The sequence below is a fragment of the Entelurus aequoreus genome, linkage group LG28 (assembly GCF_033978785.1).
Source record: "Entelurus aequoreus isolate RoL-2023_Sb linkage group LG28, RoL_Eaeq_v1.1, whole genome shotgun sequence".
NCBI lineage: Eukaryota > Metazoa > Chordata > Actinopteri > Syngnathiformes > Syngnathidae > Entelurus > Entelurus aequoreus.
In genome coordinates, this window is record NC_084758.1 from 26,466,211 (window position 1) to 26,491,663 (window position 25,453).

General features: G+C 38.4%; 2 protein-coding genes across 4 annotated transcripts in view; both read right to left on the reverse strand.

Annotated features, from left to right (window-relative positions):
* Positions 1 to 1,184, reverse strand: part of lamp2 (lysosomal-associated membrane protein 2) — a 28,342-nt gene extending 27,158 nt beyond the window's left edge. For all 3 annotated transcript variants that reach the window (XM_062039788.1, XM_062039789.1, XM_062039790.1), the window contains exon 1: positions 1,004 to 1,184. In XM_062039788.1, the coding sequence (XP_061895772.1) occupies positions 1,004 to 1,169 (166 nt within the window). In that variant the 5' untranslated portion in view covers positions 1,170 to 1,184. The remainder of the gene's footprint in view (positions 1 to 1,003) is intronic.
* Positions 1,185 to 1,304: 120 nt separating this feature from the next.
* Positions 1,305 to 25,453, reverse strand: part of cul4b (cullin 4B) — a 29,666-nt gene continuing 5,517 nt past the window's right edge. The window contains exons 5-20 of the mRNA XM_062039787.1: positions 22,791 to 22,864; positions 22,551 to 22,713; positions 22,322 to 22,411; positions 17,539 to 17,621; positions 17,399 to 17,466; positions 17,197 to 17,315; positions 14,713 to 14,905; positions 14,523 to 14,627; positions 14,335 to 14,445; positions 14,168 to 14,253; positions 12,062 to 12,169; positions 11,846 to 11,959; positions 11,663 to 11,768; positions 11,424 to 11,596; positions 11,193 to 11,345; positions 1,305 to 2,254 (exon numbers count right to left, since the gene is read on the reverse strand). Coding sequence (XP_061895771.1) covers positions 2,159 to 2,254; positions 11,193 to 11,345; positions 11,424 to 11,596; positions 11,663 to 11,768; positions 11,846 to 11,959; positions 12,062 to 12,169; positions 14,168 to 14,253; positions 14,335 to 14,445; positions 14,523 to 14,627; positions 14,713 to 14,905; positions 17,197 to 17,315; positions 17,399 to 17,466; positions 17,539 to 17,621; positions 22,322 to 22,411; positions 22,551 to 22,713; positions 22,791 to 22,864 — 1,842 coding nt within the window. The 3' untranslated portion in view covers positions 1,305 to 2,158. The remainder of the gene's footprint in view (positions 2,255 to 11,192; positions 11,346 to 11,423; positions 11,597 to 11,662; positions 11,769 to 11,845; positions 11,960 to 12,061; positions 12,170 to 14,167; positions 14,254 to 14,334; positions 14,446 to 14,522; positions 14,628 to 14,712; positions 14,906 to 17,196; positions 17,316 to 17,398; positions 17,467 to 17,538; positions 17,622 to 22,321; positions 22,412 to 22,550; positions 22,714 to 22,790; positions 22,865 to 25,453) is intronic.

A 25,453-nucleotide genomic window follows, 5' to 3' on the forward strand; every position in this document is an offset into this window, starting at 1 on the left:
CTAAATAAATAAACTTTGATTGATTTTTAAGAATGTGGAGCGGCCCTTAAAAAATCTGCTGCGGGCCGCACTTTGACCACCTCTGGTGTAAACACTTTGTGATATACTACACAGCTTTTTGACACTGTTGTAACAAATAGTTACAAAATAAATCTGGGTTAAAGTCAATCAGGAGACAAGGGCAGTAAAACCGCCTGGTTTGAGTCAACTTTATAGTTTGGTCCACCCGTAATCAACAACAAAACGTTTAACAATCATAGCGTCAGCTCGCTCGATTGTCCCCATGAGCCCAACATTTAAATATTAATAGCTTTAAACACACTAAAAAACAATGTAGACTTATTTGTGTTATCTTCGACGAACTATTGCCAAACATGAAAGTTACTTATGCTAGCTAACAGTGCTAACGTCCCGCTGTAAACAACCACACAAAGCTAACTGCTAACCTAGCACGACGCTGACGTCTTTAAATCACCATTTGTTAAAATTATGAACGGAACTAAGATTTAAAACGTGTCCCTTAAACGAGCTTTAAACATTAACTCAAAAAACTTTAGCTTTCCGAAACTAGCGTTAGCCAGGAGAGGCTAACGTGACGCCGTAAAAGCGCTAACAACAATGCCGCTTTTCGTAATATTAAATAATAAATTCGTCTTTAAGACTTGTTTTGATAAAAACTTAGACGTACACCGAAGCGTAAATTAAACATTCTGTTTTAATTCTCAAGTTGCAATGTTGTTGACGTAGACGGTAATTAGCATTCAAGCTAACCCCATTTGCAAAACACCGATTAGCTGCCGTGATGGCTTACTCCATTTGGCGTCATTATGTTTTAGAAAGATAACCCAATTTTTTAAAAATGTTATTTAGAAGATGTCATATTGTTTTAGTGCGTCAAAGCACGCCGGAGCAGCGGGCCGACGTGTGTGTCCTAGTTGCCTCGCATCGCATGTTTTTTCCCCACTGCAGTTTCATTAATATTCAAATAAAAACAAGTACTTACCAGATCCGATTGCAAGAAGTAAAACAAAGTATCGCAACATGATGGTCCTGAGGATAAGGGTTAAAGCGTTAAGCAGTGATCTTAGCGGACGAGGCTGGCTGGCTGGCTGGCTGGCTGGCTGACGAACTGCAGCGTACGAGGAAATGCAAGTCACATAAAAAGTCATATGACCAGTGGCCAATGTGTCAGTGTGGGCTCCAATAACCTGCCTCTACAACCCACTTTACAACTGCACTAAAGGCACTTGCAAAGTTCACTGGCTGCAAAATGTCTTCCAAAAACAGAAATAAAAATGATTGAAACAGTTATTTTAATCTTAAGCAATAACCCTAACATGTTTTTACAAACAAAATGTGTGTTTATTCAATGTTTTACCCTCGGCTCACTTCCTGCAAACTCCAAAGAACTCTTTAGTGTCAGATGAAACAAATAAAAAAGGGAAGATGGTGATGAAATGGTGACGTTGTGCTTTTGGCGTCTAAAGGGGGTAAACAAAAACAAAGAGGATTGTAAGCAGGTTAAAACGTCACCGGTTAGGTAGGAATTGTACAAAAACCAAAAATACTGAAGATTGATGGTGTAGCAGCTTGGATACCAAAAGAAGTGCTCCTTTTTTTTTTTCTGGTGCGGTTATCTGCTTTTGTGTTTCAGCGTTTCAAAACCACACATACACCAGCCATGCAGTCCAATAGTCTTCTTGTTTGACATTGGCTGAGCACATTTGTGTTCCAACTTGTGGACGTGTGCCAGCGCTTTTAGGGTTGCCAGGGAAAAGAAAAGGTGACTCGGTAACAAAGAGCGTATTGTTTCAAACTGTGGACAAAGTTTGAAAATAAATATTTTCCCCACCTTTTTATAAAACAAAACAAAAAAAAACAGAACAATATATGTGTTGTGTGTCTTTTGTCCAGCGGCACCCAATGTACTCAGAGGCACTGGGGAATATGGACATATGCTGTCGATGGACGCACAGTCCACAGAATCTTAAGACCGACCCCTGACCAACAACTTCCTGTGGAGCGGCATCCATTCAGCTTGTCGTGGCCGGGTTGAAGATGACAATGTTAACATCCACTGGGACGAAAAAAAGGTTTCTCGGCCTGCCGTGACCATCTGCATCTCTCACTCTCTTGTCACTTTTTCTTTTTTGTTCTTTTAAGCCACATAGTTGTACTGGTTGGGGTTCTCCTTGTCGCGCTCCATATAGTCCCTGTCAATGAGAGACTCTATCCTCTTCTTCAGGTCAGCAGGCTGGGCGGGGAGAAGGGGGAGAGACCAGCGTCAATGGTTTGCACACACAAATTATACATTAAATGTGCTGGATCTTGCAATGGTGAATTTCAAATGATTGATATCTGTGTTGGCCCTGCGATGAATTGATACCATGAATTGATTACGTGGATCCCGACTTAAACAAGTTGAAAAACTTATTGGGGTGTTACCATTTAGTGGTCAATTGTACGGAATATGTACTGAACTGTGCAATCTACTAATAAAAGTTTCAATCAGTCAATCAAAAAGGTAGCACACGGACAAGCGGTTGAAAATGGATTAATGGACATGCTTTAAAGCAGTCAGTGTACAGCTAGTATAGTTGTCACACGGGTCAGTTGTCGCAGTTGTTGTATTTCCCCACCGGAAGGCGCTGTCTCCCAAATTGTGGAGAAGGATTTTACAAAATTGCTATTCTTTATAAAGTAAGACAGATGCTGAATAAGAAATGTCTGCATATGTTATATTTTTCTTTTATTTTTCCATATCTAACTTATTGTGTTGACGTTTGGGGAAATGTGTATAATACAAAAATAGACCCAATAATTAAACTTAAAAAAAGATTGTTAGAATAATTGCATCTAAGTTATCACAATTTCAATGAGTTCCTGGCAAGCAGACAAAAGCTGTGTTTGATCTTACCAAGCAAAAGGCTTGTAAAACTCCACTGTGTAGGATGGGAAGCGACATGAAGGTTTCGGTTTCTTTGATGTATTGTAATCCACAGGAAAATTTTGTCTTGACCCGAGATCTACAGGCACCTTTTCTTTGAACTGTTCTGTGACCAAAGGCAGCGGCTGTTTACGACCCCCTTCCTATAGAAACATCTGTTGCCATGTAATCAGGGAAAGTCCAAATAAAAGAGGATGCGTACAATCTTTCGTCAGAGCGTGGTGGTACACTGTACGAGGGAACAGCCCAGACGTTTCTCCTCAATTAATTCTGTCTGTTTAATTCCTTGCTTCTTTGTCTGTTTAATAGATGTCATCAGTGTTTGAACCCGACAAAGATTAATTACAGTAATACACAAAGCATGCTACTATGAACCTACCAATCCTTTATTCATAAGTTCTAATGTGTTAACATTTTCAGATATTGTGTTTTTAAAAACAAAGGAAATTGTGTTTCGAGTAAAGAACAACAGCCTTCCAGCTTGTATTCTTAGGTTATTTAAATTAAGGAGAAAACTATAATTTACGGGGGATATTGATTTTTGAAATATGTAAAGTAAGAACGAATATAAAATACAAATGTATTTCAGTTTTAAGAGTTAAATGGTGGAACAAGCTCAGTGATGAGTTGAAGACATGTAGTTCTTTGTTAAAGTTTAAGAAAGCCTTAAAAGGTGAAATAATGGAAAATTATAAAATATAGCAATGATTACTTTCATCCCATTGATTTTTTTGAATGTTGATGTTCCAGGCAATCTAATTTTCAGTGAATGTATAAGACAGGCAAATATAAGCTTTGGCTTCAGCCTATTCCTTTCTCGGTCATTCTTTTTCTTTTTGTGTGTGTATGTGTATGATTGTTAATATGTATAATCTGTGCTGTTAAACTGATCACACAAAATGGTTGATTATATGACCGAAATTAAATAATTTCAATAAATTTGAACCAGAGCTTCACGACGCGGTGAGCCACAAATAATTCCTGGAGAGGGAGCAGTCCGAATGATGTGCTAGTTGACCAGAGTGGTGACCCGGGGTAGACAGCTCTTCCACACACAACTGTGGGCTGACAAGGCTGAGCCTGGAAGAAGATCCCGATGGCTTCCTGATGAACTGGACTCCCACATGATCTATTATCTAATAATTCAATAATTACAGTGCATACAGAAAGTGTTCACAGCGCGTCACTTTTTCCACATTTTCTTATGTTACTGCCTTATTCCAAAATAGAATACAATTATTTTTGTCCTCAAAATTCTACAGACAATACCCCATGATAAACAATGTGCAACGTTTTTTTGAATTTATTTTGCAAATTAAAGTTAAAGTACCACTGATAGTCACACACACTAGGTGTGGTGAAATTACCCTCTGCATTTGACCCATCCCCTTGTTCCACCCCTTGGGAGGTGAGGGGAGCAGTGAGCAGCAGCCTAGGCCACGCTCAAGAATAATTTTGGTGATCCTAATTCCAACCCTTGATGATGAGTGCCAAGCAGGCAGGTAATGGGTCCCATTTTTATAGTCTTTGGTATGACTCGGCCAGGGTTTAAACTCACGACCTACCGATCTCAGGGCGGACACTCTAACCACAAGGCCACTGAGCAGGCTTGTTTAAGTAAATGTATTAAAAAAAAATAATCACATGCTCATAGGCATTTACAGCCAGCACAGGAAATGAACAAAGATAGGTGTGCCAAGCTTGAGGCATCGCATACAAAAAGACTTGAGACTGTAATTTCTGCCAAAGGTGCATCAATAATGTACTGAGCAAGGGCTGTGAATACTTAGGTACATGTCATTTTTTTTAGTTTTAATACACTTGCAAAAAAAACAAAAAAAAACTTTTCACTTTGGCCCCGTTTACACTGCACACCAAATCTTTTTGCCCTTAAGTGACACAGGTCGGATTTTTTTTTGCCAGTCTAAACGCTCCAAAGTGCTTCAAATCGGATCTTTTCGCATCTGATTCAGGCCACATCAGGAGGTAGTCCAAGACTATGTTTACACTGCAGGCCAAAGTGGCCCAAATCTAATTTTTCCGATTAGAATCTGATCTTTTTAAATGTGATTTCAGTCTAAACGCAATGCGACCCATATGGGATTTTTTTCATCAGCTTTGGGCAATCTACGTCAATCGTGTGCGCGGGGGGAAAAAACAGCCCCCCAGCGGAAGTGGATATTTCATCACAACATCCGGTCTGGAGCGCAAAGTCTATTTTCGACGGCAAATAGTCAATCAATAGTGCATCAATAGTGTGCAAATAATAGGCAATATATAATATATGAATATATATTTGGATTCCAAAGAATTAGCGATTGTTGAAGGACGGGAATTGACGCTGTGGGGCATTTGCTTACATGTGAGTTGAAAAATAAAGCGTTGAACCACACTCCTCTACCTAACAGCCATAACAAAGATTAGAACCCTGCCAAATATATCACACTATATACATCCATTCATACATTATATTACTTTTGTTCATTTTCATATAAAAAAACACTAATTTTTAAGGTGCGGCGACCTTTTTTTAAATGTTGTAGTAGTAGTAGCAACTTCCTTGTTCATTAACGGAATCCGGTCAAATTCCGTTGTTTTCGCTTTGTCGAACTGCGCATGCAAGAGACGTGGGGGCCACATTGGGGCCGCATTGGGGCCTGTGTGCGTTTACCCTGGAGTCTGGTAAAGATCACATTTTACTTGCAGTGTAAATAGTCGGACAAAAATCCGATTTCGAAAAACGCAGATTTGGGCCACATTGGCCTGCAGTGTACACATAGTCATTGTCGAGTATGGTCTGTAGAATTTTGAGGACAAAAATGACTTTATTCCATTTTGGAATAAGGTTGTAACATAACAAAAAGTATACCTATATCTACTTGACAGCCATTGCAGCCAATCACTCTGGAAGGGGGGTCCCTTTGTCTACGGTCCCTTCTCAAGGTTTATTCATTTTCCCCACACTGCAAAAACTGAAATGTCAGTAAGATGAAATATCTCAAAAAAGGGTGATATTTGCTTATTTTCTGTCTGATAAGATAATTCTTCTCACTAAGCAGATTTTATGTTAGAGTGTTTTACTTTTTTTAGGGGTTTTGGTCCTAAATGATCTCAGTTGTTGCTGAGATTTGATGACCTATATTGAGTAAAACATGCTTGAAACTAGAATATCAACTGATGCAAAGCTGTGTCATCAACACTCACAAGTAAAAAAGTACTTTTTTAAAGTAATAATTTCTTATTTCAAGCATGAAATAAAAAAAATCATGACTTCGACACAATTGTGTCTCATAATTAAAACAGATGACAGCCAAATGGACTTTGCTGTTTTATTTTCAATGAAACAATAGAACATATGCACTCATATAGTAGTACAGTTGTTATTAGTGAGAATATACTTATTTCAAGGTATTTTTGGGTTCATTGAGGTTAGCTAATTTTACTTGTTTTGGAAAGTCTTGACAAGCCAAATTTTCTTGTTCTACTGGCAGATAATTTTTCTTAGTTCAAATAAAAGCCCCCTAATTTTTGTATTTTTTTTTTCTTGTTTTTGAACACTGACTTTTTGCAGTGCAGTTGGGGACTTTTGAGCATTTCTTTGCCCTGATGTGGGTTTAGATCAGGGTTATGTTGTGAGTTCGTTAAGCCCTTTGATACACATGTGATTGAGAGCTGTATAAATACATTGTGATGGATCTACGTAGTCCTCTCTGGAATAAGACAGTTGAACTTGGGGTGAGACGACTTTTAGTGTTTGTCATGTCAAATTGTTAATATATTCTATACTTTTACAAGATGGCGTCACGACAAAACAATTGTTACCCTAAAAAGTGTGAATGTAAAGCTAGAGTTTAGAATAAGAGCTAGCGAACTAATTTGACATGGTGGTTAGCCTTGATGCAGTTTGAGTTGGACATCACATGTATATATCTATATCATATTCATATTTATATCTATACACAGCAGGCTGGCCTGTTCAGGTTCCATGCTTTTTTGTCATTAGGATGCAAATTCAGTACACAGTGTGACAACCCGATGAAAACACTGCTGCTTATGCACCTTTTATCCTTTCCTTCCTGCTGGAGGTTGCCACACAGGTGCTCAAACTGTGTTCAGGTGGCCACTGCATCACCTGCAGCTTACCTCAGCAAGACACGCCTTCATCTGAAAAGGTGTGTTTGGGCTCCTTATGTCCTTGTCATCAAGGGAGTCGCAGTGCATGCTTGAATTCATGTGTTCCTCCTAATGAACCGTGGCTCCCCAGTGCCGGCAGCACTCGTGCAGCCCCACACCGTGACACTATCGCCACCACGCTGCGTGTAGGTAAGACACGATTATTGTGCTACTCACTTGTATAGCCAGCTATTTAGACAATATTGTGTGGAGTCGGTTTTAGTGGATAGTAAATCTATACTGCTATACAATCTGTACACCAGGGGTGGCCAAACCTTTTCCACTTAGGGCTGCACACGGAAAAATCAAAGCATGCGGGGGCCATTTTGATCTTATTCATTTTCAAAACCAATACAATATGTAGATTTTATTTTTAAACTTTAGGTTTTTGCTCAAGTTTGCAAATCCTTTTCAACCTACGGTATATTCAATTGAATAGACAAGATACTTAACGTTCGAACTGAGAAACTTTGTTATTCTTTGCAAATGTTAGCTCATTTGAAATTTGATGCCTGCAACATGTTTAAAAAAAGCTGGCACAAGTGGCAAAAAAGACAGAGAAAGTTGAGGAATGCTCATCAAACACTTATTTGGACCATCCCACAGGTGAACAGGCTAATTGAGTGTTACTTTGTATGAAGTCAGCTTTTGGCCCACGGCCCAATGCGGCCCGCCAGTCCAAAAGTTTAGACACCCCTGCTCTTGATCTTAGGTCTATGTCGATATAATTTTGTAATTATTTTATTTTTTGTGCGCTTTTTATCAAAACCCTGTATTTATGACAAAAACACAAAATATGGAATATTTTCCCCAAAAAGATTTTCAAAGTGGAAAATTTGATGTGAAGTAATTGGAGCCTTCAATAGGTCAATAACCCATAAATACATTGATTTCAATTCATTATTTGTTTTGCCCAATGACAGTTTAAAAAAATAATTTGACAAAAATTCTTGGGTATCCAAATGGACCCCACTCATAAAAGTCTTTAAAATAAGCCTTTTTTTTTTCTTGAAACGCTTAAGTCTCTACATCAGTGCTTTTCAATTATTTTCTGTTACACCCCCCCAGGAAGAAGAAAATATATCGCGGCCACCCAATTCTCCACCGTAACTATAAATAGTATAATTAGTCTATAATATTGTTATAACTATACCTCTGCATAACATTGTAAGTAGAGGTGGGGGAAATAACGTTATTTTCACGGCATTGCAATTCAGACATGGACAATTATAGAATCGATTAAATGAAGTAAATAAAGTAATGCAGACAGTTCTAAATGTTGGCTGACTGCAGCGAGCCACCTCACCGAGAGATCCAACCAGCTCCTTTATTATCAGGCACCTATGGTCCAGTTTTTCCCACATTTTCATTAATTTAATAAATGTGGGAATTAATTTAACTGTTAGTATTGCAAATTTGTATTTATTTTTTTTAAGTTGCAAGTGATTAACGCTTATTTAGTGAAACAAAAATAAATATAAAACCGCATCAATATACATAAATTAAAGATGCATCAATAATCGATTTTTAATCGAATCGTGGCTCCTGAATCATATTCTTATTCGAATTGTGAGGTGCCCAAAGATTCCCACCTCTAATTGTAAGCTTATAAACATTAAAGAAAACAACACACCAGTCTTTCCTCGTTTCCCACCGTGGTTACAGTGAAGCTAAGTGATTCATACGCGTCATCATATTCTGGTATGGCAAAAAAAAAGCATGATCCCCGAGGTCACGCATAATCTAGATCAAATTAAGATCCAGCCAACAATTATAGATTTTATGGTTTGTTCTATGCCCTTTTTGTCAAAGAAAAGTTGTTTTTTTATATGGCAAATACACAAAATATGCAATATTTTTGCTTAAAAATATTTAAAAGTGGAAGTTTTGATTTGTCAAAAATTCATAACATTGATTTTGATTTAGGGCTGGGCGATATATCGATATATCACGGGTTTGTCTCTGTGCGATATAGAAAATGACTATATCGTGATATTCGAGTATACATTCTCACGCAGTTGCTTTTAGCTGCAGGCATTACACTACATGCGTTTCCCACTCTTTCTTGTCTCTCCTTCTCACAGAGACTTAAAACAAGCGCACCTTTTTACACACGTCACGTGTGCAACGTCACACGCTCCCACGGTGCAGAGAGGTAGCGACATGGTAACGTTAGCTGTGATGTTAGCGGAGCGGCGCGAGTGGTAATACGAGAGAGAGAAGGTGCGAACAAGGTAACGAATAAAGGAAGAATTAATTCCCAAGAAAAACAGCACAGGGTCCATTGTCTGGCGGTGGTTTGGCTTTAAGCGGGAAGATGTTGAACAATTATGCGGCGAAAGCGTTGCTACAAAAAGTAGCACCACTGCTAATGTAGCATCATTTGAAAAGTCACCCGCTAGAGAATAAGGAGTGCTTCAAACTCCGCATGTCAACATCTCCGTTCGGTGCCACACCCACAAAATGCAGAAGCAACTATTTCCAGATCAACACCGTATGAAACAAATAGTCAACAACAGAAGGTGATAACATCCGCAGGAACCTACCACATAGCGAAGAACATACACTATTTGATTTCCTATTATGCAGCTAATTTTTATTTTACAGTTATTGAAATATCTTGTGTGACATAATGCACAAAAGTGTACTTTATTTGCTTTAAACTATTGTAGTGGTGTTCTGTACAAAAAGTGCACTTTAATTTAGTGTTGTTTTGATATGTCATCTTAGTGACATCACGCACAAAAGTGCACTAATAACTTGTTTTAAAATGTCTCTGACAATCTTGCACTTTCTGTTTTGGAAATGACATGAATGTTTGTGCCACTGCTTAATTACTGTTTAATAAATACAGTTTTGGTTAATTGACTTAGTTGTGATTTCCCTCTCCGCATGAAAGTTTAAAATGAGCATATATTAATGCAGTATGATCAAGAATGTTTTAATGTAGACACATAGAATTGTCATACTGTTGTGATTATATGCATCAAGTGTTCATTCAAGGCTAAGGCAAAATATCGAGATTAGAGATGTCCGATATATGCGAGATGTCCGATATATGCGTTAAAATGTAATATCGGAAATTATCGGTATCGGTTTTTTTATTATCGGTATCGGTGTTTTGTTTTTTTTGTGTTTTTTTTAATTAAATCAACACAAAAAACACAAGATACACTTACAATTAGTGCACCAACCCAAAAAACCTCCCTCCCCCATTTACACTCATTCACACAAAAGGGTTGTTTCTTTCTGTTATTAATATTCTGGTTCCTACATTATATATCAATATATATCAATACAGTCTGCAAGGGATACAGTCCGTAAGCACACATGATTGTGCGTGCTGCTGGTCCACTAATAGTACTAACCTTTAGTAACAGTTAATTTTACTAATTTTCATTCATTACTAGTTTCTATGTAACTGTTTTTATATTGTTGTACTTTCTTTTTTATTCAAGAAAATGTTTTTAATTTATTCATCTTATTTTACAAATTTTTTTTAAAAGTACCTTATCTTCACCATACCTGGTTGTCCAAATTAGGCATAATAATGTGTTAATTCCACGACTGCATATATCGGTTGATATCGGTATCGGTTGATATCAGTATCGGTAATTAAAGAGTTGGACAATATCGGAATATCGGATATCGGCAAAAAGCCATTATCGGACATCCCTAATCGAGATATATATCGTGTATCGTGACATGGCCTAAAAATATTGAGATATTAATAAAAGGCCATATTGCCTAGCCCTATTTTGATTCCTTATAATTTTTTGAGCAATGACCGCTTTAGAGAAATAAAACAGCCTGCATGGCAGCTTTGTGTCAACACTGCAACTTTTTATCGTTACATTTCACCTGTTTGCTCTTTTTATGTTTTTTTATTAAAAAAATGTGTAGAATAAAACATTCGCTGCGTGCCGCGAATGGCCTCCACGCTACACTATGGACACCCCTGCTGTACACTGACTATTCTAAAATATATCCACATTGATAGTGTGGTCCTCTGAGAAGCTATACGTGCTAAAATGTGAGGATACTGTATCTAAAAAGGCATGGGGCCAATCACCTTGACGGGGAACTTGAGCTGGTTGTACACCTCAGACATCAGAAGGTTATGGCTCAGAGTTTTTCTCATCTTCATGATCCTCACGATGGCGGCGTCGATCTGATACTGTCGATCCTGAAAGACCCTCTCAGTGGTGCTGGCCTGCTCCTCCACCTGCAGGGAGGACAACCACCTCAAGGTTATTGTCCACCAACACGACACCATGGCGGGTAAGCCGGAGCGAAGCTTTACCGTTTCCTTCATCTGGATCTGGTTTATTTTGATGCGAAAAAGCCTGTGTTTGAATTCGTCGTTGCACGAGAACTTGTCGCCGTCTTCCACGTCTTTGCTTTTGGGGATTTTGGTGAGGACGCGCGCTTTGCCGCACGCCAGCGACTGCAGAGTGCGACGCAGTTCGCTGTCCTCTGTAGAGAAAAAAATACATCAGTTGTTTTGTCTTTTACATGAGACCTTGGTGCGACCAGGTGCACCTATTCCTGTGGCCAGTTTGATCTCCTCCAGGGTGAACTCCTCCCCTTCGTTGAACATCAGCAGCACCAGTGTTTGGAAAAGTGACACCTGCAGCTCCTTCTTGCCCTGGTGTGATAAAGAAGACATTGTTGAGATATCACAAGAGGCAGTGCGTCACAGCAACCCAGAAATAAACCACCCGCCTCTTTAAATTCCGCTTTTAGGACACAATGGCCGAGTGTCGACTGCCACTGCAGCTTCCTGCCACTGTGTTTGCCCAGGTAGAAGGTCTTGAAGATCTCCTGCAGCCGCACCATCTGGACGTAGATAACAGCGGCGTTTCAGAGCAACATGTGGCACATTAACGACACGTCGGGTCATAAAGGAAAAATGGCGTCTGTTAAAATATTTGCTCTCACCTCGGCAGGCAGGTGTACTTCCATGGGGATGTAGGTGGGCCAGTAACCCATAGTGAGAATGTTCACCGTCAGCTCAATGTTACCGGGAATGTTTTGGCACTGCATATGCTGAAAGGCAGGAGACATGGCCACATCAAAAGACATTGGCGTACACTGCAAAAAGTCAGTGTTCAAAAACAAGAAGAAAAAAAAAGAAAAAATTAGGGGTATTTTACTTGAACTAAGCAAAATTATCTGCCAATAGAACAAGAAAATTCGGCTTGTCAAAACTTTCCAAAACAAGTAAAATTAGCTTACCTCAGTGAACCCAAAAATACCTTAAAATAAGTATATTCTCACTAGTAACAAGTGCACTTTTCTTGGTAGAAAAAAAAGAGACCTTTTTGCTCAATATGTTGAAAAATATTCTTTAATTAATTAAATGCTAGTGCCATTATCTTGACATAATGATATGTGCTCAGCATTTACATTTCTTGAAACCAGCAAACTTATACTAAAAACGAGTTTATTGTTCTTAATGGAAAGGCAACCGCTTGTTACTCTCGGGGTCTCCTAGCCGCTCAGGCAAATCATATGGTCTAAAGATTGCATTTTTCCATCGATAACATGACATCATCTCACCAAGTGCGTGCTCTTTCAGTCAATTAGCGCGCATATTTACAGCCTGGCCACATTTTTTTTTATTGTAATTTTGAATAATTTATCTGAAAGTGCATGAACTATTTCTGCTCAAAATGGTTTGTAATGTCAAATGTTTAAATATTAACTGTCAGTTTACTGTACTGTGCCAACTGTACTACTATATGAGTATGTATTTTCTATTGTTTCATTGAAAATAAAACAGCAAAGTCCATTTGGCTGTCATCCGTTTTAATTATGAGACACATTCGTGTCAAAATCCTGATTTTGTTTTTCATGCTCGAAGTAAGAATTGATTACTTTAAAAAAGTACCGTAGTTTTATACTTGTGAGTGTTGATGACACAGCTTTGCAACAGTTGATATTCTAGTTTCAAGCATGTTTTACTCAATATAGGTCATCAAATCTCAGCAACAAGCTGTAATATCTTACTGAGACCATTTAGGACCAAAACGCTTAGAACAAGTAAAACACTAACATAAAATCTGCTTAGTGAGAAGAATTATCTTATCAGACAGAAAATAAGCAAATATCACCTTTATTTGGGATATTTCATCTTACTTAGATTTCAGTTTTTGCAGTGTAGAAACATTCTTTCTTCTGGTTTAGTTGGAACCCTGGCAGTACGGTAATTCTAAAAATCGCCATTCAAATTTTGATCCTGGTCCTTTTAATGAACACATGCTTGTCTTTCCAATGATGGGTCTGCATTATGGCTCAAGGCAATTGACTCTCTAACTGTATGTTCATTGAATCTAATTGTAAACATGTGTTTCTAGATCACAGATGCGCCTCAATAAATTTGAATATGGTGCAAAAGTTATTCCGAGGGGTCATTTTATGATTTTTTTCCCCCACATTTAAAACACTTCCTAGTGGTCTACATAACATGTAATGGTGGTTCTTTGGTCAAATTTTGCGTATATTTTTGTTCCACAGACCCTCTTCAAGCGGCTTTTTGGCTGGCTCTTCAATAAGCTCCCGTTTTGTGGGAGGTTTTATTTATGTGCCAAAGCCCTCCTCTAGACCAAGCCCCTTCGACTGCGTCTCCACCCCGTCAGCCATGCTGTAGTTTTTAGCGCTTTGGATTATTTTGGTACTTGACACATGTTACAGTTAGCATTTTAGCATGCTAGATTTTTTTTAGCTATTTAGCAGGATTACACTCCGGTGTCATATATTTTGGTATTTCAATAATGCTAACTGTACGCATAGTACTGTTACCACGCCAGATTTTTAGCGTATATTTTTTGCGTTTATTTTTTAAAAGCTCGTTGACGCTTTTTGGCCAGCGTTCAGCATTCACACAAAATTTCTACTTATATTGCATTTCTAGTTCTTTGGGGAAAAAAAGATACATATTGTACTGGTTTGGAAGGCGAAAAATAGCTAAATGGCTTCTGCATCCTTTGATTTGTCAGTCCTCACACATCTTCACAGCACAATGACCTCGTTGCACATTCTTACCTGTTTGAACTGCACCATGATGTCTTTCGAAAGCTCCATATCTTTAAACATGCCCTCCAGTTTGCTGGTGAAAGCTGCTCCACATTCTGCAGAGGGGGGGGTCAGGGAAAGTGAAAGTGAAAGTCCACACTCTCTGTGTTATTCTCAGCAATGTGAGAATGTTTTACCATGTTTTAGTTTTGACAACATTGACTTCTCAGCATCCACCGAAGCGCTTTTCCCCACCAGTAACCTCTTGGCCAGATCCTTCTTGTAAAAGGCCTCAAAAACATCTTTGCCTAAAAGACCAGAAGCATGTTATTAATATTCACAGACAGGAAAGCACCTTCATTGTTACAACGCTGGTCAGTGTTACCATAGATGAATCTAAATATAATCATAATCTTGTCCAGCATCTTTTCCAATTCCTCATCGGTCGCCTCCTTGTTTCCAGCTCGCAGTTTAGAATCAACATGTTTGGCTGGAAAGGAAGCAACATTTAGAGTGGATATTCATTATGAATTTAACAGACTAATCTAAAACAAATGGGGGGAAAAAAAATCCACCTATGAGCTCGGCGGGCTTATTCGGCCGCTTGTTGATGAAGGTTTCAAACGCCTCCTTCATGGCGTTCACAAACTTCTCGTTCTTCATGAAGCACACGTCGATGATGTGATCCACCTTGTCTTTGAAGTCCAGCAACTCTTGCACCATGGTTTTGTCTTTTTCAGGATTGATCACAATTGTGCTTCCGAAAGCCTAACGGAATGAGTTCACACACGCAGTGAGAATCAAACGCACATGCATTTAACAATAAATAATTCAGCTCAACAGCAGAAGCGTGTATGACACAGGTGTCAAACTCAAGACCGGATCGGGCCCGCTGCACCATTATGACCGCTGCGTCATATTTATCGACATATTTTAACAAGGCGTGTGTGGCCCGCCACATCATTTCTAATGTGGTCTGCCTTGTCATTTTTAACCTAGCCCGTCACGTCATTGTTAATGTGGCCTTGTCATTTTTAACGTAGCCCGCCACGTCATATTTAGCGACATATTTTAACAAGGCATGTGTGGCCCCGCCACATCATTTCTAATGTGGTCTGTCCTGTCATTTTTAAATTGGCCCGCCACATAATTTTTAATGTAGCCCGCGACGTCATATTTATCGACATATTTTAACAAGGCGTGTGTTGCACGCACATCATTTCTAATGTGGTCTGCCGTATCATTTTTAACGCAGCCCGCCACGTCATATTTAACGTGGTCTGCCTTGTAATTTTTAACATAGCCCGCCACGTCATATTTGTCAAACATATTTTGACAAGGCATGTGTGGCCTGCACATCATTTCTATTGTGATCTGCCTTGTCATTTTTAATGTGGCCCGTCACGTCATATTTATCAACATATTTTAACAAGGCATGTGTGGCCCCGCCACATCATTTCTAATGTGGTTTGCCATGTCATTTTTAACGTAGCCCACCACGTCACATTTATCAACATATTTTAACAAGGTGTGTGTGGCCCGCCACATTATTTTTAATGTGGTCTGCCTTGTCATTTTTAAAGTGGCCCGCCACGTCATATTTATCGACATATTTTAACAAGGCTTGTGTGGCCAGCCACATCATTTCTAATGTGGTTTGCCATGTCATTTTTAACGTAACCCGCCACGTCATATTCATCAACATATTTTGACAAGGCGTGTGTGGCCCGCTACATTATTTCTAATGTGGTCTGTCCTGTCATTTTTAAATTGGCCCGCCACATAATTTTTAATGTGGCCCGCGACGTCATATTTATCGACATATTTTTTTAACAAGGCGTGTGTTGCATGCACATCATTTCTAATGTGGTCTGCCGTATCATTTTTAACGCAGCCCGCCACGTCATATTTAACGTGGTCTGCCTTGTAATTTTTAACATAGCCCGCCACGTCATATTTGTCAAACATATTTTGACAAGGCATGTGTGGCCTGCACATAATTTCTATTGTGATCTGCCTTGTCATTTTTAATGTGGCCCGTCACGTCATATTTATCAACATATTTTAACAAGGCGTGTGTGCACTACTTTTTTCGCACACTCTTGGCATTCTCTCAATTAACTTCAAGAGGTAGTCACGTGAAATGGTTTTCACTTCACAGGTGTGCTTGAAGCTCATTAAGAGAATGCGAAGCGTGTGCAAAGCAGTAATCAGAGCAAAGGATGGCTATTTTGAAGAAACTAGAATATAAAACATGTTTTCAGTTATTTCACCTTTTTTGTTAAGTACATAACTCCACATGTGTTCATTCATAGTTTTGATGCCTTCAGTGACAATCTGAAGGCATGAAAATAAAGAAAACGCATTGAATGAGGAGAAGGTGTGTCCAAACTTTTAGCCTGTAATGTATATATTCACTATTTACAAGGGGCCCTCTAAGGGCAGCCTTATTTGCAATGTGGCCCCTTAATAAAAACAAGATTGACACCCCTGATGTATGGTAATTATAACAATATACTTAATTATTGATCAACATTCATAGCTTAATGCTTAAGTTGAATTCATCATTTATTCTAAATTAGGTTTGTCTGATTTTTTTTTTTACATCAATCTTTAGTCTCTCTACGTATTTTAATTTATTTAATTTTCTGTTGCAAGAGGAGCTGGGCAAAGTGGCTGCGGAGAGGGAAATTTAGGCTTTTCTGCTTAGGCTGCTGCCCCCGCAACCTGACCTTATATAAGCGGAAGAAGATGGATGGATGGATGGATGGAATTTTCTATTATTTATCAATTTATAATTTTCCTATTTTATTTATACTTGTTACTGACGTTACCATTTTTATTGTGTTTTTTTAACACCTTTTGTTTTTTCTTCAAAATATAAACCCCTGAATTACTGAGTATCATTCTGTTAAAGACATGGTGTGAATGAATCAGGGTAGGATTAAATAAGTTGTCCTTTTCAGACACATGTTGAAATGAAAACGTCATGTTTTCTTCACTGTTAAGAAATAAATAATATATTATATCCAGCAGTGAGAAAACACAGAGTTGGTTACCTTTATGTACTCTATCCAGTGCTGCAGGAGCACCTGAACCCCACCTCGCACTCGACTGAAGAGCTGATATAGGAGAGAAAGATCTTCAATCCTGTTTTCATCCAACAGGTGCGTCAGCCCTGGAACAACAAAAGTCACAATCAATAATAATAATAATAAAAAAGTCTCCATTTTGTGTTCATTGCACTCTAATGCTGTTTACCTTTTTGTAGTGTTGCTGTGAGATGTTCTCCGAGCAGCTGCTTCTCCACTGTGGCAATAAGCGGCTTTCTGGAAGGCAAAGAAACAATTTCCCGGTCTTTTATTTCTGTTTTAATTATAAACAATCCGGCCAATGCTTACTGTGTGCTCTGGTCTAAATATGTGATGACTCTGTCCGCCTCTTCCTCCAAGCGTTTGTTGACATGATGCAGATACTCGGGTACCTGCAAGCACATTAAAAACTTAGTCGGATGCAATCAACTTGCCGGATTCTGCTCAATCTCGGGATTTGTTCACTTTATGAGACTATTTATTCCCACAGGAATATATGGAACTAAAATGAATTCGTTCCAGGGTTAAATCGGCAACAACATAAAACCTTTATTACCTGCGTGGGCTAAAGCAATATTTTGACATTATTAATGGCCATGCTACTGTAAAAATATGCTAATTGGACAAACAGTCTTGACTTAAATAACGGCATGATTTTGCGCACAATAATGGCAAAAGGCCCGGAGTAACACTTTTTTTTTCAACACTATTATTGGTCATACAAGTGTAAAAATATGTTTTTCCTGAGATGGCGCAACCACAATTTGCTGACTAGCTATTTAGCTTCCTGTGTAATAGTACAGAACAATGGCGAGTCAGAAGTGACATCCAGATCGTATTGGCAGATTTAAACATGGCGCTTTTACACGGGTGGAAAAACAAGAAAGGCTACAAATGATTTCCTCTAAAAAAATATATATATATATATATATATATATATATATATATATATATATATATATATATATATATATATATATATATTTATATATACATATATATATATATATTGGGCGAACCAAAGATCTGTGGTCCGTGTGACCCTTGATGGAGGTTTAGATTTCTTCTCTGAGGTGCACATCATGCTCTGCTGGAGGGTCTTGGATGCGTTGGCTTTTGTTATACAAAAAGCCAAAGAATAAGCAATGCACCCACCAGCAACTACTCATTGAGCTGAAGCATTGTGTAAAAGAAACCCTGCATAATGATCATATGAAGAATTTATGCAACTTTGGTGGCCCAATTTAGGGCTGTCAAAGTTAACACGTAGACAGTAATTTCACATACTTTGCGGATTGTAAATACAATCTGATATGGTTTAATGGATACAATTAATCACAATTAAGCTTATAAAGTCAACTTCTTTTTTCCACTCTACTGCCACTCTAGAGTGGAAAAAACAAGTTGACAAAATGCCACAAATTCAGTCAGCCTTTTTTAATATTCCGTCCGAACGTTTTCGCTAATTTCCGTAGATTGCGCCACTGGAGTAATACTTCTGCACTCTTGACTGTCGTATCAGATCAGTCATACTGGAAATATGTAAAAAATTAGAGAGACATTTGCTTTCTATCATTCACAGTCCTTATATAAAACATGAACACATTATTTTTTTTATGCATTCTAAGTCTAAGAAATAAATAAATACATCAAAAGTCAGGTAACAATGTGGTCCATAGGGGCTCTCTATTTCGCCCACAAAAATCTCTAAATAACCATCCAAAACCCGTCAGCAATACTCTTCATACATATCATGACCTGAATACTAATCAAATATTAGCAATGTTGTTATTATAAGCGCTAACGCAGACATACTATTTTTTAGCAGCGGATTGATAGCACACAGCGAAATAGCCCTTTGCTGATTTACTGTGAGTTTACCGCGATGTCCTGCTGCTCCCGCATCATCGCTTCTGGGCTCGAAGAAAATCGAAGACAGTGTCTGCAGGGAGACTTTTCCTTGTTCATCAGCACGGGAAGATATTGATATCCTATTAGTTGTCATCACAGTGAGAGCAGACATCGTGCAGTAAGCTATCGTTTTATTATGTTTGAAGTTTGTATTTCTTGTTTAGCACTTTGCAATACTGCTACATGGTGCTTAGTGTTTCAGTAAAGCTGGATCAGTTTAGCAGAGCCTCTAAAATTTGTAGATCATCCTCCTTATATTCAGAATCAAAAATATAAGGTTCTGGATCATAATTTTCCCACAGTAACCGTTGTTGGCTCTCACAAAGTCTGCATGATTTGCATTCTTGTTGATGGGGAAGGGATCTGTTTTTCCTACCACTACGTCACACAATGATGTGTCTGGCTTCCTCTGTATCTCTCAAAATGGCTCTGGAATCTCTGTGAGATTGATACTATTTTGATCATAACTATTCAATCAAACTAAATATTATATACATTTACTTTGTAAGTCTTTCGGTGTGATAAATCAGATATTCATGATAATAGCTTCAATATAGAGGCAATTGGTTTTTCCACTCGACTGGTACTTAAACTCGTGCGACTAATCATGTTTGAACGCAGATTAATCAATCATTTATTTAGACCGCACTTGCTCTTTTACCTCAGGCGCAGATGCTTTTAGGTTAGTGATCAGGTCAATGCATAGGTCAGTGCAAAGTTAAATACAGAGACTGACTGGTGTGATTGCTTACAAATTTCACATCAAAATACATCCAGGTGGTACTTCAGATAAAACTGAACAAATAAATGAAGTGCATTCAAGTAAAACCTTTTTTTTTTTTTATCTTGTGGGCCATTCTCACAATAAAATTACATCTGTGATTGGGTCTAAAATTAAGGATTTTGACACTTGACGCCATCTTGCAAGTATGTTAACTTTTCCTATGTTAGCGAGCTGACATTAGCATGCTAACATTTTATGTTAATATTTTTTCTAAGAAGGCTAACTGTTCCTATAATTACACTACCGTTCAAAAGTTTGGGGTCACCCAAACAATTTTGTGGAATAGCCTTCATTTCTAAGAACAAGAATAGACTGTCGAGTTTAAGATGAAAGTTCTCTATTTCTGGCCATTTTGAGCGTTTAATTGACCCCACAAATGTGATGCTCCAGAAACTCAATCTGCTCAAAGGAAGGTCAGTTTTGTAGCTTCTGTAACGAGCTAAACTGTTTTCAGATGTGTGAACATGATTGCACAAGGGTTTTCTAATCATCAATTAGCCTTCTGAGCCAATGAGCAAACACATTGTACCATTAGAACACTGGAGTGACAGTTGCTGGAAATGGGCCTCTATACACCTATGTAGATATTGCACCAAAAACCAGACATTTGCAGCTAGAATAGTCATTTACCACATTAGCAATGTATAGAGTGTATTTCTTTAAAGTTAAGACTAGTTTAAAGTTATCTTCATTGAAAAGTACAGTGCTTTTCCTTCAAAAATAAGGACATTTCAATGTGACCCCAAACTTTTGAACGGTAGTGTACATGTTAACATTAGCATGCTAAAGTCTTATTTAAACAATCTGGCAAATATTATATGCTTAAAGTGGTCATATCATGATTATTTTTTTCTACATTTAAAACACTTCCTTGGGGTCTAAATAACACGTAATGGTCGTTCTTTGGTCAAATTTAGAGGACAATCCTCAAACCGCTTTCTGACCGTCTCTTCACAATGCCCAGTTTTGTGGGCGGTCTAATTTACGTGCCTCCACTTCGACTGTGTCTTCTCCCCATCAGCCATGTTGTAGTTTTTAGCGCTTCCCTATGGAGTCTACTGACAGATATGTGTTCAAGCTTTACGCTATTTTGTATTAGAAATGGCAACAGCGGAGGATGCATGTGCATGTACGAGCCAGTCTGCCCCACAACAAGAGGATAGAGGGAAAAAAAGGAGCTTATTTTGACTACAATGGCGGACTCACGCAAAGCTCTTTGGGCAAAACTTTACCTTATATGGAGATAATCACTGACATCACCAATGGGGAAAAACGTCACAAATCGGGCAAATTTCAAACGGCTCGCTTGGAGGAAGTATGAAGGAAGGCAAGATTGTTTTAAAAATATCTCTATAATGCCTTTATGGTTTGATTTCACATTTTCTAGGCTTTTGTAGATACCAAATACAAAAGCCTAAAAAATAACCCAGGTACCAATAGGTAAGAAATATTGGTTTTGCATAATACGTCTACTTTTAACCTAAAATCATGGAGTTTGGTACTTGGTACTTTTTTTCTTATGCTAGCATGCTAACGTTTCAGGCTAGAATTTTTGCCATTTTATGTTTAAACCTAAAAATCTTGGATTTCCTTACTTAGAGACATCAAGTAAGTATGTTAACTACTTATTTCTTAGCAAGGCAACATAACAATATTTCTATGCTAACTTTAGAATGCTAACTTATTTTTTGCAAATTTTGCATTTGTCTTTAAACCGACTTTTTTTGATGGGGGGTCCATCAAAAGTTCCGCGGGAGTTTACTATTTTAAATTAAGCACGCAAGCAATTTACTGTGATTAATCAAAATGCAAAAGTGTGATTAATGTGATTAAAAAAAACTAATATTTTGACAGCACTACTTGACTTCTGAGGTTCCACTGATTATTTAAATAACATCAGTGAACAGGAAAATAGGCCAATACTATGATAAAAGCCTTTGTTAATCAAAATGGAACATGGCTAAGCACCAAACACCTCTTTTGGTCTCTCGTAACAACCTTGTGTAGAGCGAGGATTATTTGCCACATCAAATATGCAGTAATCTTACGTTCTGCTTTATTGAACAGTTTGGTGCAGCGTCAACAAAGCTTTTCAATTGCGAGAAAGTGCAAACTTTGTAAATTGCATTTTTAATTTCAGGCTAAATTAATCCCATGCAAATGACTTCACATGATTAAACGGTTGCTGTGTGGGTTGTTAACGACACGCATATTTCTTATCATTTATTTGCGGATTAGCTACTGAACCTCGACTGACTTCTGACTCACTTCCCGGATTTACATTCCGGACATTTCTTTGTTTCTACTTTGTGTATGTGCGTCTATTTTTAAAGGGGACTGCCGTAGGGTTTTAAAGTGATTCTTTATAACTGGAAGCATACAGCAAACAAAGCTTACCTCTCGCTCCTGCATCAGCCTCTGTCCTTCCGCAGCGTACAGTCGGTTAGTCTCCTCCAAAAACCGCTGCTCGAAGGAGTCTTGGTAAATCTGTCCGAGGTCAGAGAGTTTTCATTAAAGTGGTTTATCAACAGGAAGATCCCAAAGCTGCACTCTTCATCACATAAGGGATTAAAATAGCTCATATTAAGCAGTTCTTAGGAGTCCATCGGGAGTGAAGTTGAGATACCTGCAGGTCAGAGAGCATGCTCAGCAGGCTCCTCAGCAGACTGCGGTCTATCGCCTCGCCGTTTCGCTCCCGCTCGATGAGCAACAGGATGCCGTCGATGGTTTTGCTCTGCACCTTAAGGTTGCTGATAATGTAGAACCTGAAGAGCTCCAGACCCATGTCCCTGCGAGAAAGGCGGGACAACTTTAGCGGAACACTTCAATTTGTGTGCAGAAAAAAGGAACGTGGCCGATCACTCACCAGATGGATGGCAGCATTGAGTTTTGTAAAACGTAGGTACGGTCCAAAAATAAAAATATACCCCTTATCATGATCTGTGGGGGTAAAAAACATGATGACAGTTTTTTAAGTGTAATGACCTTTTTTCAATGATGATGCTTTACAGGTTTGTGAATCTTTTGGGCACCACACGATTCGATTTGATTTTTGGGGGTAACGATTTCAGGTTAGCTTATTTAGTAATACAAGTATTCTACACGGCAGCACGATGGAACAGGGGTTAGTGTGTCTGCCTCACAATACGAAGGTCCTTGGTTTGATCTTGCGCTTGGGATCTTTCTGTGTGGAGTTTGCATGTTCTCCCCGTGACTGCGTGGGTTCCCTCCGGGTACTCCAGCTTCCTCCCACCTCCAAAGACATGCACCTGGGGATAGGTTGATTGGCAACACTAAATGGTCCCTAGTGTGTGAATGATGTCTGTCTATCTGTGTTGGCCCTGCGATGAAGTGGCGACTTGTCCAGGGTGTACCCCGCCTTCTGCCTGAATGCAGCTGAGATAGGCTCCAGCACCCCCCGCGACTCCAAAAAAAGGGATAAGCGGTAGAAAATGGATGGATGGATGGAAGTATTCTACACTACTGTAAACTACAAACATTAATAAACATTACCGGTACCTTCTAAACCAGGGTGTCAAACTCATTTTAGATCGGGTGCCACATGGAGAAAAATCTACTACCAAGTGGGCCGGACTGGTAAAATCACAGCACGATAACTTGAAAATAAAGACAACCGCAGATTGTTTTCTTTGTTTAAAAATAGAACAAGCACATTCTGAAAATGTACAAATCATAAAGTTGTTGGGTTTTTTACACTTACATGTTGCGGTTGATAGTATTCTATCTTTATTTGTCGTTATTTATACTTTCTGAATAAACTATCTGATAATGTTCATCAGTCAACTCATTGGTGTTAATTTTCAATCTATCAAGATAACAAAAGTAATATCAAAATCAAATTACAGGATGTTATTTATGTAGTTTGCTCATTTTCCTCAACTGGTGTACTCGACATATGTAGCATCATCTACAAAGATACAATGAATTGCTATTGCGACATCCAGTGGACACATTTCGAACAGCAGTTTCTTCCATTCAAAAATTTCCGCTCATTTTTATACTTAGCAAACTCATCCCGTGGGCCGGATAAAACCTGTTTGTGGGCCTTATCCGGCTCGCGGGCCTTACGTTTGACACCCCTGTTCTTAGCGCTCTAATAACCTCTATCAAAACGTTATTTAATGCAAAAATTGAGCGTTTGACACAGCTCTCGTACTGGACCCTTATTAGGTTGTGGTAATGTACCTGCCAAAATTAGTAATGAGACAATAAAATGCTAACACTACTACACACTAAAACAGTAGAAAGTTAAATGCCGTACAATTAATCCAATTTTCAAGAAAAGTATCATTCTAACTTTTAATCACCGTATGAGAAGACGTCAGAGGCATCATTTGTGACACCTTCACCAACAAGGTGATAAAGGATTTAAGAGAAGAAAAATAAAGTAACAAGACGTAAGCTTCGCCACAGGCAGTATTTTGTTGTTTTACATGTCTTAACTTCTTTTTACACTTGTATGTCACTTACAAATTTCTTTAAAATGAGATGCGTGGGAAGTGTAGATGTTCTGATCAGGGTTTTACGCTGCCGATACCGATGATCCATGAGTAAGATCGTCCGATATCACAAGTACTAACTGTGCTTTTTTCAATGTATTTAAGGTGAGTGCTATTGGAAGTTTAACAATATCAACACGATATTGAAACTAGTTCCTTTTCCCCTTTTATGACATACAATGGTTTGAGCAAAACAGAGTCAATAATAGTAAATAATAACTAAACAAAAGCAAAAATGACTCTCTATTACTCATTTAAATGATTTGGTTTTTGCCCTCAAGGTCCTCTTGTGTGCAAGAAAATATTCCCCGAGTTTGTGAACAATAACGACAAAATTATTGAGAAAATAAAAATCACTCTTGAATCAATTATATACTGATACTACCTTTGGCATTGACGCCACCAATTTATAGATGTGTGCCCTCCTCTTACGTGTCCTGTACTGACTGCGACAATGCTGACACACCAACAGTTGTTGTTATGTTATCCTCTTCCTTATTCATTTTATTATATGTTATTCTACACCAAAAAAAGGTCTCTTTATTATTATTCCGCCCAAAAACTTTGGCGCACTCCAGAACCCACAGTTTTCATCCGATGGGAACCGTTCAAGTATCAAAACGTTCGGCTCGATCGGAAATCAGGATCTCCCCAAAAAAATCAAAAAATCCCAGATTACCCAGAATTCAAGTTTTTCTGCGTCATTTTGCCCATTGAAAATGAATGGGACATTTTTCGAACTTGCACAATTCCCACATTTCGCAACCGATTTGACCTTTCCACCACCCACACACTCCACTCGCCTTGGACAATCAAACTACCATTTTCCAAGTTAAAAAACATTCCAGGAATTCCGGGATATTTTCCCCACCTAAGTTTTCACAGTACACATTTTTCAACCGTCTTTGACCATTCCACCTTCAAAACATTCCTATTAGTTGGGACAACAAAAGTTATCATTTCTTTTCATAAAAATTCCTGGTTTCCCCAAAATTCCAGAATACACATT